Here is a 15,827-nt window from a genome sequence, read left to right on the forward strand (position 1 = left end):
ATTTGCTTGTGCAGTTTTCGCGTTTCAGCAACTCATCATTACACACAATTCAAGAGATGAGGGTCATGAACAGAAGTCACAAAGTGTCTAGGTAGCCCAAGGTACGCATTTAATTACACATATCCCGATACTGTTGTTACGGCAAAGACCCGCACCATAGAAAGCTTATTCCCACCTCAACGTGCCCGCCAAGATCTTTGACTCTATTCCGACCGTTGGAGCGGTCGCTTCCGTCCCCCCAAGGCTCGCCAGACCCCCGTGTGCAACGTCGTCGCTCAAAACACCAAACGGGGCATCTCGGCAATGCTCCCTCCGAGCACTGGCGCTGAACCTGGAAGTTGCGGGCCGGCGGACAATCCATCCATGTTCATGATAGCGGAATGCAGTGATATAGCATCATGATCTTCGTCTTTCATTTCCTCTTTTCTTTTTCTTTTCTTCTTCACCTCAGGTCATCGCCAAGATGAAGACTGTCGCGGTTCTCTCTCTGCTGGCCTCGTTGGCCTCGGCGGCTTCGCTGACGCTGGTCACGGAGAACTTTGGTCCTAACCCCCGCAACGTAAGTCGTCTTTCCCCAATGACAAAAGCAGTGTGCTGATAATCATCCAGAACCCCTTCTACATCTACGTCCCCGACGTCCTTCCCCCCAACCCAGCCATCCTCGTCAACCCCCACTGGTGCCACGGCACCGCTCCCGCCGCCTTCTCCGGCTCCCAGTACGCCACCCTGGCCTCCCAGCATGGCTTCATCGTCATCTACCCCCAGTCCTCCCCCGCCCAAGCAAACTCGGACAAGTGCTGGGATGTCTCCTCCAAGGAAACCCTCACCCACAACGGCGGCGGCGACTCCCTCGGTGTCGTCTCCATGGTCAAGTGGACAATCAACAAGTACAACGCCGACCCCAAGCGCGTCTTCGTCACCGGTGTCTCCTCCGGCGGCATGATGACCCAGGTGTTGCTTGGATCTTACCCCGATGTGTTCGCTGCCGGTGCCGCCTTTGCTGGCGTTCCCTTTGGCTGCTTCGCTCCTGCTGGGAACAACACCGGCGCCTTTGGCTACTGGAGCGATGATTGCGCTAAGGGGAGGGTGACCAAGACTCCGGCTCAGTGGGCCGACTTGGTCAAGAGCGCCTACCCGGGGTATGATGGGTGGAGGCCAAAGTTGCAGTTGTTCCACGGGACGAATGATGAGATTTTGGATTATGTCAACCACCAGGAGGGGATTAAGCAGTGGGCTGAGGTGCTTGGGGTTGGGATCACACCTGTTAGTGTTACTCCTAATACTCCTATCAGCGGGTGGACGAAGAGTGTGTATGGTGCGGAGGGTTGGTTGGAGGGGTATAGCGCTGCCGGGGTGCCGCATGATATTCGGGTGCAGAAGGCGACGGTGATGGCTTTCTTCGAGCTGGCTTGCAAGGGGGAGGATTGCTTCCGGTGGGGGGATGGCGAGTGGTGTGATGCTGAGCCTAGTGCTACGACGAGCTCGGTTGTGGTTTCGACGACGGGGGCGCCGGTTACGACGACGAGCACGAGCTCAACCAGTGTGAGAGTGACGACTCCTAGCGCTACTAGCACCAGCTCGAGGGTGACTACCACGTTTGTGACTTCTACTTCTACCGCTGCGCCAGTTGTCGGCCAGCCTTTGTGGGCACAGTGGTGAGTTGTATTTGTTTGAACTTGGATTGATGTAGATGGCAACTGACACAGAAACAGCGGTGGCATGGGATTCAACGGTCCAACAGCATGTGCCGTAGGAACCTGCACCGTCTACAATCCCTATTACGCTCAGGTAAATCCCCAGTGGCCCGTCCTTCTTTTCAGGCCAGAGCTGACTCAAGGCTACAGTGCGTCCCAAGGACAGGGGTTCCCATCTGGTAACCATCTCGATGGTCACCATATCACCAAGTCATCGGACAAGGTTTACGTCAAATGAGTGTGTAAATATTGTCAAAGCTACATAAAGATCCCCCCAAATAAAAGTTTCAATCCACCCCCAACAATGCTGAGAAAAAGCGCCGGTTGTCGAACATATTTCCGAGACCAGATTGAAGCATATTACAGGACCAGAGTTCATATCCCATCTCTATCCACTTTTCGAGACACCTCCATCGTACAATGACCCATCATCCTCCACATTATTGTCCATCACAATCCCCAGTTTATATCCCAGGCGTCTGCTGGTCTCGCTCCCAAATATATCTTGCAACTCAAAAGACTTGGGGGGAGACACGGGACTTGTTGGTATCATCGCGGGAGGGCTTTAGACAGCAGCGATGGGTTTGGTGGCGGAGTTGCCAATGGTCTCGCCCAAGACGTTGGCAACGACTGGGATACTGGCGGCCACAGGGACAAGGACGGTGACATCGTCGACCGAGACATCGTTGTTGTTGAGGATACCGTCGTTCTGGGGAGTAGGAGCGGCCAAAGCCAAGGTGACGAAGAGCATAAGAGCGATGGTGGTGAACTGCATTTTGAAATTCGGGTTGGTGGTTGGGCTTTGAAAAAGCGTTAGAGAGTTGTGGTGAGAGTGAGGGAAGTTTGTGTGAGGGTGTTTGTTTGTGAATGTGTTGGATGCTGATGAGGAAAATGATTCTGGATGGGAGGAGAGGAAGAGGTCTTATATACACATCTCTGTGCCTTGGATGGATGGTATATCAACGTTGCTCCCTTTGCTGGACCGTCAAGTGATCGACGTCTCTATCCAGTCGCTGTAATTGCGACATTCAGCTCGCAGAAGGCTTACTTGACACTTTGACATCCCATGTCGGACCGGTTTCAATTGCTTCCAGACATTCTGGCTGGTCCCTTGAGAAACGACACGTGCAGACACATGTGCCCTCGACCAGATTTGGCGTTGTGCTCGTGGATGTTGAGTGATGAGCGGTGTCGAGTATGCCGTGCGCTTGGACGTTGGTTTATCACAGACATATAGCCAAGATCGAGGCCACGATGATCTCACCGTGCGAGGGGCTCCAAAGACGCGGGAGCTCCCGCCCCCCTCGGACGTTTATTTCTCCTTTTGGTGAAGTTGTTTCGGATGACTGGCGGGGGATCTATTGATAAGAGAGAAGCAATTGGGTCGATATCAAGGATGAACAGGTCTCGTTGCAAGACGGCACGAATGCAGGGTCGCTTGCGGACAAAAATCCTCCAATCAGGATTCTCCAACCTCTACTTTGAAGCCTCAAATGGAAATGGATAGCGAGCTCTCCCTTCTCAAGACATACCCTACAGGACGGCCTGCAGCATGGTAGATCTCAATTCAGCATGTGTTGGCAGAAAAAGAAAGGCACCAGAGTCAGTCAAGAAAGCAAAGGAATTCAGCCAAAGCCTTGCAATCCTCCAACTTGCTCATATTTTGAAACCCGTACTTTCATGAACAGAATATGTTTGAGGACTGAACCGGGCCGAAGTGGGCTTTTTGAGTTGGCTCGTGGCCAACCTCACACCACCAAAAACACCGGGAAGGCTCCAACTCACATCGAGCACGACTCGGGAAGTAGGCGCTACCTATTAGGGGCCTATGAAGTCACCACGACACCGGGATGACGTTGTAGTCACATTGAGATGATGCCATGATGCCCTGTGCCAGGCCCCTTAAAAACACTCTCCTCCTGCTCGTGTTCCATTGTTTCCAGACACATTTCATCGCATCACAGCCTGGAACATAGGTAACTTCTGCGCCTGTTCACAAACCATCACCACACAAAAGCCACCGCCATCCAAGCTTCATCCACCCCTGGACCCCTAATAAACAGCCAAAATGGTCTTCACCTTCCCCGCAGACCTCTACTCCACCGACCCCAACTTCACCACCCTCTTCCGCCTCCTCGACGATTTCGACACCTACTCCCGCGAAGTCCAAGATGAATCAGCCTCCACCCCAGCCCCTGCCTCACGCGGAGGCCGTCACCGCCGCGGCCCCCGCCCCCGCTTCGGTAGGTACCTCTACCACATCCCCAAGCACTCTTGTTAACCCGTCCCACAACTCAGACATCCGTGAGACCCCCAAATCCTACGAAATCTACGGCGAAGTCCCCGGCATGTCCCGCTCCGACATCCACATTGAACTAACCCAGGAAAACGTCCTCCTCATCCAGGGCCACGTCGAGCGCCCCTACGACACCACCCCCTCCAACAAAACCAAGGCCAAGCCCGTCACCGTCACTGGCGAGAAGTGCGACGATTGTGACTGCGGGCCTGGTAAGCCGTGTGAGGAGTGTGACAAGGCCAAGTGTGAGTGTACACAGGGGAAGCATTGCAATGTCTGTGGGATGGATACCTGTCCCAAGCATGAAGGGGAGGGGGCGGCCAAGGCAGAGGGGAAGAAGGATGGGGGTGAGACGATTCGGTATCTGTTGAAGGAGAGGTTCGTTGGGGATTTCAGCAGGGAGTTTGCCTTTCCGGGGCCGCTGCAGGAGTTTGATATTGGAGCTAGCTTGGAGGATGGGATTTTGAAGGTTGTAGTGCCGAAGCAGGAGGTTGCCAAGGGCGGGAGGAAGATTGAGATTCAGTAGATGAGAAACGGTAGATGAGAAAGGTGTGATTAGTGTAGTAGATATGTTATGTACAAGTATGGGGAAAGGTATCATGTTTGCTCGTAAATCTTGACCGTCATTCATATGTCCTTTGCTGTCTGGTGGTTGTCAGGATCAAATCTCACGATGTCATGTTGAACCAAAAGAAAAAAAGACACACCTCAAACTCCACTTCTCCTGCTAATACCTGGACCTGGACCTGGACCTGGTGCTGTACACCCTCGCAGGGCGACTCACTTCCCTAACCTCAATACTCCGGCTCCTGCTCCGGCTGCTCCTCGACCTGCCACGTCCATGATGGTGGTGGTGATGATGATGATGACCGTGCCTACTCCCGCTCCTCACTTTCTCCTCATGGTAATAGCTCGGCCGCCTGTTCCTCTGGGACAGATACTTGATGAGCCAAATAATGAGAATAACCGCGACGAGAGTTCCGATGACGATGCCGGCGATCTCGCCTCCGTTCAAACCACCGCCCCCACCAGCAACAACCACTGCCTCGGTGTTGGTGGTGGTGGGAGCGATGTAGATTGTCCGAGTCTCTTGCAGGACCTGAACCGTTGGGTCAGGGAGGTCAGTCGGGATGGGACCCCAGACGGTGACTGTCGCGACCTGGCGGACGTTGACTTGGCGGATTTGGTTTTGTGCCACGGGTGCGATTGGTGGCGCCATGGTTGGTGATGTCTGTCCTGAAAGACGACGAGAATTCGCTGCTTGGGTAGGTGATTTCGTGAGTGAGATGGATGAGCCTGATCAGCAAAAGGGACGAGGAGATGGTGGGGACTGATTACCGCTTTTAAAAAGTCAGCCAACATTTTCCTGTTCCTGTGCCTGCTTGAATGGGCGCCCAGTGGTGATGTCATTGAGGCCGGTTGGGCCCAGTGGGCGCGATGTAACGCCCCCAGTCGAAGGAATGCCAAGATACCTGACGAGCCAATGTGATTGCGAAGATGGCGCAGGCTTGCATGGTGGGCAGGTTTGATGGTGGTTGGAATGTGATAGCCAATGAGAGACCGCAACAAAATGTTATTATAGCTTTCATGTGGCTTTATTAGCCACATGAGAAATATGCTGAAGTTGTCAAAAGTATAAACGCAGATCCAGATTCGACAAAAAGCCTCCCTCCAACTGATTGGTTTGTCTTCAACACAACCAAACGATTCCCCGTAACGCAGAAAAGAAAAAAGAAAAAAACACAAACGTGCCTCCCGAAATCCGATAAAATGCTAAGTTGAGTTTCGCGAACGATGTCTGTAGTTTCGAAGGAAAATGACATGGCTGTTGGGGATAGGAAGGGTGAAGGCGTTTCCCATCATGTTTCGAAGTGTTTGTTGTATGTTGCTGTGAACCACCTCGCAAGAGGCGTGCTGTGTCTGTGTCTGTGTCCGATATTTGTTGTCTAAAAGCATGAAAGGAATATATGAAAGATAGCCGTAACCGTCCGAGAGAAATTGCGACCGAAATTCCACAAAAGTCCACCCGACCCGACCCGACCCATCATGCCATCACCTGTGCTGCTGATGCCTGACATTTCCCAGCCATGTCATGAAATATTTGTTTTGTTTCTCCCTCTCCATACCCTTCATGAGAATGTAACAAATGAACACAAGAAAAAAAACCAAGATCGCGAATATTATTTCATGTACCCTGTCATTCTCCATCCAATTTTGAACATCCAAAGTCATATCGTCGCTGGAAGACTTCCAGCTTACTGTGGAACCAAGACCGCGAGCTGGTAGGTCTGGCCAGCCCTGATGTTGGTGATGCGAGCCTCTGGGAGGGTTTGGCCTCCCTGCCTAACGGTGACCTGGTCGACATCGGCACGGCGAATGTCGAGGTGGAAGGTGGCACCGCGGAATTGGCGGGTCACCTTGATCGAGTTCCAGGCACTTGGGAGCTGAGGCTTGACGGTCAAGCCCTTGTCGTCGCCGCGAAGACCGCACAGGCCTTCGATGAAGCAGCGGTACACCCAGGATACCGTGCCCGTGTTGAACAGCTGGCTGGAGCGGCCAGCTGTCCGCGGGAACTCCTTCCACGCGCCACGGTAGTAGTTGGGGATGTAAATCGGGAGCTGGCCACGCTGGCGATAGTCGGCATCGCTCGGCCCCGGAATAAGCTGCCGCAGCAAAGTGTAGGCCCTGTCCTGTTCGCCTCCGAGGCTGTACAGGCTGTGGACGAAAAAGACACCGGCGTGGTTGTACACGGCGGCGTTCTCGGCCGAGCCAATGGCCTTTTGGGTCACACGGCCGATATCCTCGCGCATCTTGGTGAAAGGCGGGGCAAACATTTGAATGCCGTATGGGGTGTTGAGATGCTCGTCGACCTGAGGCAGAATCCTGGATATTTGCTCCTTGCCGGCGGCGCCACTGAGGATGGCAAAGGTCTGGGGGTTGAGCCAGATGCGACCCTCGGGGTCCTTCTTGATACCAAAGGTGACGTTGTCGTCAGTGATACCACGAGCAAACCAGTCGCCGTCCCACAGGTGCTTGTTGGCCGCCTCATTGCACGCCGCGGCACCCGTTCGGTAGCGCTGGGCAAGGTCGGTCCTGCCTTCGTGCTCGCAAACGTTGGCCCAGAGGTTCGCGGCAAAGGCCGTCGCCAAGGTGAGCCAGCCGGAAACACCCCTGCCCTTGTAGCCGACCATGTTCATGGGATCACACCAGTCGCCTTGGGCAATGTAGCTGAGACCGCGTTCGTCACGTAACCTCAGGAGCCAATCCATGGCACGGCTGAACCTCTCAAAGACGGTGAGCTCGTCGCCGTTGGAGCTGCGGACTTTCTCCTGGAGCAAACCATAATCGCCAGTCTCGGCCAAGTACACCTCGAGGGTCACGGGCAGCCAGACACAGTGATCGGTGTGGGGGATCTGGTTGATGTACTTGAGTTCAGCACCCTCGGCCAGGAGAATGCCATCGGGCATGGCGCCGCTCTCTTCCTGCTGTGAGACGGCAGTGATGAAAGCCTTCCTGGTGACCTCTGGCTTGATGAAGTTCATGCCCATGTTGTCCTGGAGGTAGTTGCGTGTCTGCGGGTCGGTGGTGAGGCGGTTGACGTCGCCATGGTAGTAGACCTGGCGAGGGAGCCAGTTGTTGACAAAGTTGTCCAGATCCTTGTCCGGAGTCTCGATGCGGAGGCAGCCCTGGCCGCGAGCCATGTAAGAGGCATACTCGTCAGCGGTGCGAATAAAGGCTTGCTTGCTCAGATAGCGAGTGCGCATGGTCCGGATCTCGGCTTCGTCATAGGCGGGGCCAAACATGAAGCGGTACTCGCGCTCGTCTCCCGCCTTAAGCGCCAAGCGGTACTGCACGGCGGCTGTCGGGGTCTCGTAGCGCGCGTCACCACAGCTCAGCTGCGGCTCTTGCAACCCTGACGGGTTGTGGAGCCCACCTTCACCCTCGAAGTTTTGTTGGTTGGCCTCCCATGAGTCTGGCGTCGTCTCACAGATGAAATATGTCTTGTCCTTGAGATACTTGTTCTTGAAGTACTCGGCCGCCTTTTGGTACGGAGTCACGCTACTGGCGACGATGCCGACCAGCTCCTCGTTCCACTCGGCCGACTGGTTCATCCAGGACTTGTAGCCAATGGGAAAATACGGAGTAACACTGATCCTGCGCGGACGTCCAGACACATTGGTCACCTTGATGGTCCACAGCTCGGCCACATCGTGAGTCGGCAGACCCATCACCATCTCGACACGGATGCCGTTGGACTCGACTGCCCAGGCCACGTCGCTTTTGCCAGTAGAGAAAACGAATCGGTCCGGAACGGTACGAACGGGCTCATGGGGGGCAGAGAAGAGGTGCCCTGACTCTTCGTCCTTGATGTACACAAAACGACCTGGGTGATGGGCGTAGTAGTTTGGCTCCGGCTGCATGAAGGTTTTGGCCTCGAGATTCGGAGCATGGGCGTACTTGGCCGGCTCTGGCTGCATGAACTGAGCGGTGGCATATCCACGGCAGGTGATCTGGACCATCATCTTCTGGTTCCACAGGAAGCCAGCTGCCTTGGGCATGACAGTAGGACTGGTGAGCTCGTAGCGGTCGCCATTGTGCGTGGGACGCAATATCGTCGCTTCTTTTCTCATCTTGGCGGGAGGTTCGGGATGGAGGGAGGGTGAGACGGCGGAGGTCCTTTGATGTTGGTGTTGTTGTTTATCTTATCTCGAAGGGACTCGGAGCTCCTGAGACGGAGGAAGGGGGCAATTAAGAGGGGGGCGGATCTCTGTAGGGGATCCAAAGAATGGGTGCTGGGACTGCCGAATGTTTTGTCAATTCAACTTCCGAAACTCGGAAAAGAGCTTGAGCCAACGTCATGGGCACACAAGAGGGCGGCCCAGGGGGCGTGAATGTTACGAGGCAGTCGGTAACCCTCTCAGCTGACCAAATCCCGCCCCAACATTTCCCATCTGCAGGGGCTCAACCGGGAGAATTGCTGCATAAAATAGCTCACCGCTTGTTGTCTGGGCACGAAAGCACGGGATTTGGCAGCCTTGGCTGGACGGTGAACCGTCATACCAGTCACAACAATACCACGGAACACGCCCACCGACACCCCCGCCCTGGATCACCGAGATGAGCTGTCACGTCCGGAACCTCGATGGCTGTCTCGAAATCTCTTTTTTCCCGGTGTTTGTTTTGTCGTGGAACCACCGACGTGGGGCCATATTAGCCAGCCTGACAAAGAGTTGCCGGCGAGCGGGATTCGAAGTATGGAAGCCTCAAGTAAATGGCCTGAGAGTGATCAAGAGGTGCCGAAGAGCGTGGGCTGCCTCGGTGCGGCAGTGTACAGAGCATGCGGATGCAAATTGCAGCATCCCGGACCCTCTTTTGCCAAACTGACAGGGCGTTGGGCGGGTCCGATCAGCGCCCCCCACGCGTGCCCCAGGGCTTGTCCCAGACTTCGAGCGGCATCCCCCCCCGGCGTCCCGAACTTTCTCCAGTTGACCACCCACAGGCCCCCCAAGCCCACGCGGGGGAACTGTGTCGCTAACTCGATCTGGAGCTCCATCGACAAATCTGACAACTGTTTTTGGACGGCTCTTTCAGACTTTTCAGACCAGATGACCTCGAAGCCGGCTGTCATCAGAATTCCAATTCAGGCGGGAATCCCGCTGTGCTCGGCGGACTCCATAATCTACCCTGTCCGTCCTCTTGCCCAAGGCCCAGCCTACCCGTTCCCAATCACCCAATACGCGCTCCTATCTCGGACGGAACATCGAAGCGGTTGCCATTCGTTGATGCCCAGTCACGCCAGTCAGATGATTGTGGGAAAATGCAAGCTCGGCACCGCCACGGGCGTCCCCAAGCAGGAGACAAGGTCCACTAGGCCCAAAGCAGCAGGCGCAAGGAATCTTGGCCAGAGATTCCATGGAATTCCTGAGATCCTCGAATAGATTGGGCCCCCGCAGCGAACGCCTTGGATATTAATTGATTGTGATGGATATACGCGGCAGAATCGACCCAACATAAACCCGGGTTTCGAGTCCAGTAGCGTGACATCACATGCGAGCGTCAGGTCCACCGAAATGTCAAGCGAGACGGCAGTCACGGCAAGTGTTTTCTTGATCTTGCCCGTCCGGTGAGGACGGTGAGCGTTCGGGCAAAATTTAAGACAAAAGGGGCACAAAAGGGGCGTCTGAGGGCGCAAAAAGCTCGGCAAAGTGTCAACAACAGCCTTCCCAGGCACTTCTTGGTCTCAACGTCCAAATAAGAACCACACTATCAAATCTAAAAGTAGGGATGGGTCCTACAGGGCCCCGAATCGGGATCTCCCGGCTGCAGATCCGACGACTTGGGAACTCGGGAGCAAACGGCTCGCTAATCTCCCCCGCAAAGTCAAGCTCTTGGCGTCTGGAGGTTACAACCGGGACCTTGCAGCCTGTATGGCTGTGTAGGATGTTTTGGTTGGTGTTGAAGATGGTGGAGGGTGAGCTGGAATGGCGTTGTAGGCCTATCGCAACGAAGACCACCAAGTTGCGACGATCACGGACGGGTCTGCCTCCCGGCGAGCGGACGCTGAATAGTCGAGGGAAAAGGCGGCGACTCCATTGGCTGGCCATCTCTTGTCTCACCCGACCCTTTTTCCGGCATGGGCTTGGCAATATCGATCGAGAATTCCAATGAAAATGTCAGGAATGCCGTACGCGTGCCTGCAAGAGTTACATCGGAATTGTTTTGGTTTGAAAATTGATGGCGGAAGATACTCACCCATTCATCTGTCATGTGGCCCCGTTGAGCCCCAGACTCGCTTCTTGTCTAATGACCCCTCGGAGGGAGCTGTGAGACATTGGACGCCCCCATCGAAACAGCTCCATGGGATGGCATGGAACACAAAAGATATTAGGTATCGACCCACCTCGAACATGACACAAGATCTGTGGGAACGCGCACAAGTTCTGGCAAGGGGAGATTAAAAGGTGCCCAATGCTGAGCCCAAATGTTCTGGCCTTTGCGTCACGGGGCCACTGTTGTGAAAACATTGAGACTTTGTGAATAGGCCCAACTGCTACCACTGGCTCCGATCTCGGAGTCTAGCAAGCTTCCTTGCACTTTCCATGCAGACCATCATGCACAAGGGCCACATGCGAGATCCAAGCTGTCAAACATCGTGATGGAAGCCGAAACCGGGAGCTCGGGGGATAATTCACCCGGCAGAGGTACTGATTTGGCGTAAGCCATATCAACCAGCTTCGGGTTCAGGTGGCTGGTATCTCGCATTTTGGGCGCAGCACGGCAGGCTAAGAGATGAGCACACCATCACCGAGACCGCTCTATCAAATCAGAGATCATCTAAACTAATCGTGGACATGAGATCCGTTATCATAGGTGGAGATGAAGATGCACACCGACACCTTTGTTGGGACCAACAACACCGCTCTTTGTGATGGGTTCCAGCCACCGTGGCGCCGTCGGCCGAGTCATCCAGCCACCCCCTGAACCCTGGAGCACATGATTCACTGCCTTTGGCAACCTTCAGCACCATTCAGCATTGCGATGCAATATTGTCCTTATACTGAAAGTCTTCTCTCCACTCATCAACTAATTCTCACGAAATCCAGGTACCTTGGGTATTGAAGCGAAAGCCTTGGATATATATCATGGGAAGCTCACTGGCACCTGGAATTTGGGTTCTCAACTATCTGTGAACGAGATCGTTTCTTGAGTTAAGCAGAGCCTTGAAGGCAGACCCAAAACTTAGAGCACGATTAGAAAGCAACAAGGCTTAGGCCGTTGTTAGCGAGCGAACCTTGAAGCCCATTCCACTGGTTTATCCAGCTAAGGTACTCAAGAGATTAAAACTTAACCCCCATACGCTGTTGAACAATGTGCATTTCTTCGCTCCGATATTGAGTATGAGCTATTGCTATCACTCGGGCGTGCGAGGTTTTAACAGACTCGAGGACAACTTAACCACCGTATTACCTAGGAACTAACCCCGGGTCCGAACTACATCCCGGAGAGATGCCCTAGTGCCAAACTTGGGATAGGGGAATGGAGATTCTAATCCTACCTTACAGACGATACAGCTAAGGTAGGTATATTGGGTCCAGGGTGGACGTATAAATCAGCTATATGCCGTACCTACTGCCTCAATAAATGCATCAAAGTCTTTCAAACAACAGGCATAGAAAAGTCTCCTGAACATTTACCGCGCATCGTATTTAGATCAAACATAACGTCAAGTAGCACTTACGTTATCGACTTGGCGGTTGAAGTCTTTGCTATCATGTAGATATCCTCAGCACTCTTTGTGCAAGCCCCAGCGGGAGCATACGTGTTGAGAGCTTTCTATCTAATTATTTTTATCGACTTGATAGGTACCCAATATTCTCCCGCAAGCCAAATAGAGCTGCTCAACAGGATGTAGTCCAAACAAGACAAGACAAGCTGGCTGCCTCACTCCTCAGCTAAAACTGTTAGTTTGGTCTTTTTCTCAGGCATAATGTTCTCTCCCATTCGTGACTTTTTGGATCTCGCGTCGGTGTGCTGCAAGGTCTCCAGCAAGACAAAACAGGATTGCTGGGCTAGAATTAAAAGTGTTGGCCTCGCCTGGTTGGGCTAATGGGTCTAGATATGTGATCGGTTACGAGCAATGGAAAGCTTACCGAGGGGCTGGTAGGTATGAAAGTCATTTTTTTATGCAAGGCGGTGGGATCCTCGACTTGGGATAAATCAAAATCAGAAAGACATCTAAAGGGGCTGTCAGTTTTCGGCATCAGACTTCGGGCAGATGGTCCACATCCGCCTCTTCAGAACTCTTGCCCAGGGCATGTGTAGGAATACCTACTTACCTACCTAGCTTTGATGTTCTGTCGGGAGGTCAAAATCGTGTTATCGATTACGTGGCTCCTTGTAAATCGAACTTGGTTCTGTTCCTTTGTACATAGGATGTGATTCAAGGGGCTCGGTAGGTCTGAGTGATGCAACTATCTATGGAACTTGCATTGACTGGAAAAGAATAACAGTTCCTTTTAAGTGGGAGCGGACACCTGTGTGAACACGTAGGAGAGCGACTCAGGGACGGGATTATCAAGCCGATTACGCCTCCCTCTGGGTCTTTTGATTCATTTCCTATAGGAAAGCTCCAATGCACCTGTTCTGATCTTGTCATTGCTGTTCTGTTCCTGATTTATGACGACAACTTGTGAAGCGATATGGGCATACTTAAGAATTGTTTAGATGAGACTGCGAATTGTTTTGTTGGCTGGATGAGCTGTTACCATGGAGGGCACGGCGGGTGGTCAGATATCATCATATTGTGAGACTCTTGACGGCGAAGCCTGGGTAAAGACTAAAGCTCATCTGGACACAATGTGGAATGGTTTACTGGAAGGATAGTCTCCAGCAAAGACTTCGCAGCGAGTCATAAGAATGATGCTCTCTGAGAGTTTGTCATAACGAATGTCTGCGCTCGGTATCTCGGCATGTGGTGCGCCGTTGTGTTGAATGACAAATGATAGTTGTCCCTATCTACGGAAACAGGCCGGGAACACTTCTCACAATCAAGAGCTTGATCTTGAATCTGCCCCTGGATTGTGTCAAGTATAGCGGAATCATCAGCAGTTTCTCAGAGGCTGTGCGCGTCCACGTGTTGATCTACTTTCAGCTTCTCCTAGCCTCAGAGCGCATGAGATGATCATTTTCTTCCCTCTTAGTGTAATGTCCAAATCGTGGCCGTCTGCCCTATCGTCACTTGGTCGGGGTCCGAATGCAAGTTAACGACGGCTAGGCTCGCAACATCCCTGTCTTACCGGTCTGATGTGGAAGTCTTGGTCTTCGGATGAGGCTTTGAAATCAAGTCTGTGCATGCGAATGCCTAGAAGTTCCCCTCTTCTTGGCTTGCTTGATGTGTTGATGATGGGATATACCCTGTTGAGGAAACCCAACGGTTTGGTAAAGAAGTTAGTACCAAGGAGCTAGACAAATTCACTGGCAACAGTGGACAGTGCTTTGACGTGACCTGGGAAGTAGAGACTGAATTTGGTGATGTTGGTCGCTTTATGACAATGTCCTAAGAGTACGGCACCCTGATCTGTCTCAGCTTCGCGATCATCTCGACCTCATTTCAAGAGTCAAAACTCATGAGGTAAACCAAACTCGAGTTAAGGAGACGATGACCTTTTGAAGCTGAATCTCCGAACTTTTACAACATCGGCTAGAGCTAGCGCTGGGGTGAAGCACGGACTGGCTGTCGCGTGGCGTTGCCAGGAGTCTGTGAGCCCTGCCGACACCCCCGTGATAGTGTGCTCTGTATTACAAACCAACAACTGGAGGAGGACGTTATAACGGAAATGGTCTAGAATCGGATTGCAACAGCAGCCCGAGAAAGCCATGGCAATGCTGCGACGCTACGATCGTGGATGCCAATGTCGGCCGGAGCTTGTCACGCAGGAACGACAAGCTGGGCTCAAAGAGCAAGCTTTTCTGGTGGTCGCTCATTGCTACTCTGCGGGGCATATGAAGGCACACCGGTCAGGGAGAGAGGTGAGGGTGCTGTATGCATAAAAGCTGTGTTATGACTGTCAAGTTTGGGCGGGATCATTTCCACGACGGCGCAGGAGCCCGATTTGGAGCAGGTCGAGATGGTGCATGGCTCAGGGCGGCTTGTCGGGATGTTTTAGGAAATTCTTCAGTCTGTCGTGCATCTCCTGCTGCTAGGTGCATACATCACATACAACAGATACTGGCATTTGCGTTAGCTCTGCATCTGAAATCGGAACAGTCCAACAGTCCAACAGTCCAAGTGATGAAGTGATGAATCTGTTGAAGAAGGGGAACGCTGAGAGCGAGCGGGGTAGATCAAGTGGAGAAAGGCGGAGGCAGTGGAGAAGATCCCCCCGGGTTTGGTAATTGCGGGTCCTGTCACTGGGTTTCTCCGTTACATCGTCTCTGGACTATGCCATCCGTGCACCGCTTGGCAATGCTTGGGTACCGCCGACGCGATCTCTACAACCCTAACTTGCAACTTTGGACCTCGACCATTCATTCATCAATCACAATGCGAGTCGATTTGACAGCAGTTTGAGGGACTCCAGAATGCCTCCGATAATCGCGCACATTAGTGTACATGCGCCGCCTCCCGAGCAGCCTGTCGGCGTCCAGGATGGCAGAGGCCCGGTCGCAACGGGCAATGGTGCTGCTGCTGAAGAACACACAGAACAAAGTCCCTGCCTGAGGTGGTGAATCGGGCGGAAAGCCCGTTCGGGGCACAGCTTCTATGCATCCACCAAGCATATCATCAAATACCGGATTACCACGCAGCATGTGGACCAGCTTGTCCAATACTCTCTGCAGCTGCCCCTCTGCGAGCAGCACAAGTCAGCCACCTCACACCCAATTTATCCCTCATGCCTCCGGTGCATGTCAGCTCTGTCACGATGAATCCGAGCAACAATCACGACTGCTGTCCGGTGGTGCTCTAGGCAGACGGCAGAGTCTCGACTATCGATGCTCGCCGTCACAAAAGGGTCTCGATCAAGAGATGTCACTTGCAGACGGTTGGCGCCGCACTGACGCAATATTCACACAGGTTTGACAGTGAAGGATGGCGGTGAGACAGCCTGGGGGAGCGAGCCGATTCCCACATGGCACACCACACACCCCAACGTCGCACACCGGCCAACAAGTGAACAACGCGGGATGCTACAGCGATGCTGGCTGGGATCCAGACGTTCGTTTGGTCTGTGCGCCGACCGTGCGAGTCCAATGGTCTTGTTTCGAGAACCAGACATCAACCGAGTCCGGGATGCGAGATAGCTCCCAGTTCGAATCCAATGGTTGATGCATATATC

The 15,827-nt window shown here is 53.3% G+C and overlaps 5 protein-coding genes across 5 annotated transcripts; 2 read left to right on the plus strand and 3 right to left on the minus strand.

Moving 5' to 3' along the window:
* Position 1: 1 nt before the first annotated feature.
* Positions 2-2,000, plus strand: QC762_512620 (uncharacterized protein). Its single transcript, XM_062891661.1, has 4 exons — positions 2-559; positions 610-1,655; positions 1,713-1,788; positions 1,845-2,000. Exons 1-4 carry the CDS (start codon positions 464-466, stop codon positions 1,875-1,877), a joined length of 1,251 nt encoding a protein of 416 aa, XP_062741781.1. The 5' UTR covers positions 2-463; the 3' UTR covers positions 1,878-2,000.
* On the minus strand, positions 1,932-3,628 carry QC762_0077000 (uncharacterized protein; the record flags this gene model as incomplete). Its single annotated transcript, XM_062883836.1, has 2 exons — positions 1,932-2,494; positions 3,561-3,628. The coding sequence occupies 2 exons, from the start codon at positions 3,626-3,628 to the stop codon at positions 2,260-2,262; spliced, it is 303 nt and encodes a 100-aa protein (XP_062741782.1). The 3' UTR covers positions 1,932-2,259.
* On the plus strand, positions 3,274-4,560 carry QC762_512610 (uncharacterized protein). Its single transcript, XM_062891660.1, has 2 exons — positions 3,274-3,937; positions 3,993-4,560. The coding sequence occupies exons 1-2, from the start codon at positions 3,763-3,765 to the stop codon at positions 4,514-4,516; spliced, it is 699 nt and encodes a 232-aa protein (XP_062741783.1). The 5' UTR covers positions 3,274-3,762; the 3' UTR covers positions 4,517-4,560.
* On the minus strand, positions 4,541-5,209 carry QC762_512600 (uncharacterized protein; the record flags this gene model as incomplete). Its single annotated transcript, XM_062891659.1, has 3 exons — positions 4,541-4,635; positions 4,698-4,748; positions 4,775-5,209. The coding sequence occupies 3 exons, from the start codon at positions 5,207-5,209 to the stop codon at positions 4,618-4,620; spliced, it is 504 nt and encodes a 167-aa protein (XP_062741784.1). The 3' UTR covers positions 4,541-4,617.
* Positions 5,210-6,245: 1,036 nt separating this feature from the next.
* On the minus strand, positions 6,246-9,381 carry QC762_512590 (uncharacterized protein; the record flags this gene model as incomplete). The annotated part of the gene is made up of 2 exons (XM_062891658.1): positions 8,987-9,381; positions 6,246-8,621 (listed from the first exon to the last, which is right to left on the minus strand). The coding sequence occupies exons 1-2, from the start codon at positions 9,047-9,049 to the stop codon at positions 6,246-6,248; spliced, it is 2,439 nt and encodes an 812-aa protein (XP_062741785.1). The 5' UTR covers positions 9,050-9,381.
* Positions 9,382-15,827: the final 6,446 nt, after the last annotated feature.

Source organism: Podospora pseudocomata, chromosome 5 (genome assembly GCF_035222375.1).
Source record: "Podospora pseudocomata strain CBS 415.72m chromosome 5, whole genome shotgun sequence".
In the NCBI taxonomy this organism is placed as follows: domain Eukaryota; kingdom Fungi; phylum Ascomycota; class Sordariomycetes; order Sordariales; family Podosporaceae; genus Podospora; species Podospora pseudocomata.

Coding starts and splice junctions, on each gene's coding strand:
- QC762_512620 (XM_062891661.1), top strand. CDS start 464: ATGAAGACTGTCGCGGTTCTCTCTCTGCTGGCCTCGTTGGCCTCGGCG. Junction 1,656..1,712: donor CAGCCTTTGTGGGCACAGTG/GTGAGTTGTATT, acceptor ACACAGAAACAG/CGGTGGCATGGGATTCAACG. Junction 1,789..1,844: donor ACAATCCCTATTACGCTCAG/GTAAATCCCCAG, acceptor TCAAGGCTACAG/TGCGTCCCAAGGACAGGGGT.
- QC762_512610 (XM_062891660.1), top strand. CDS start 3,763: ATGGTCTTCACCTTCCCCGCAGACCTCTACTCCACCGACCCCAACTTC. Junction 3,938..3,992: donor CGGCCCCCGCCCCCGCTTCG/GTAGGTACCTCT, acceptor CCCACAACTCAG/ACATCCGTGAGACCCCCAAA.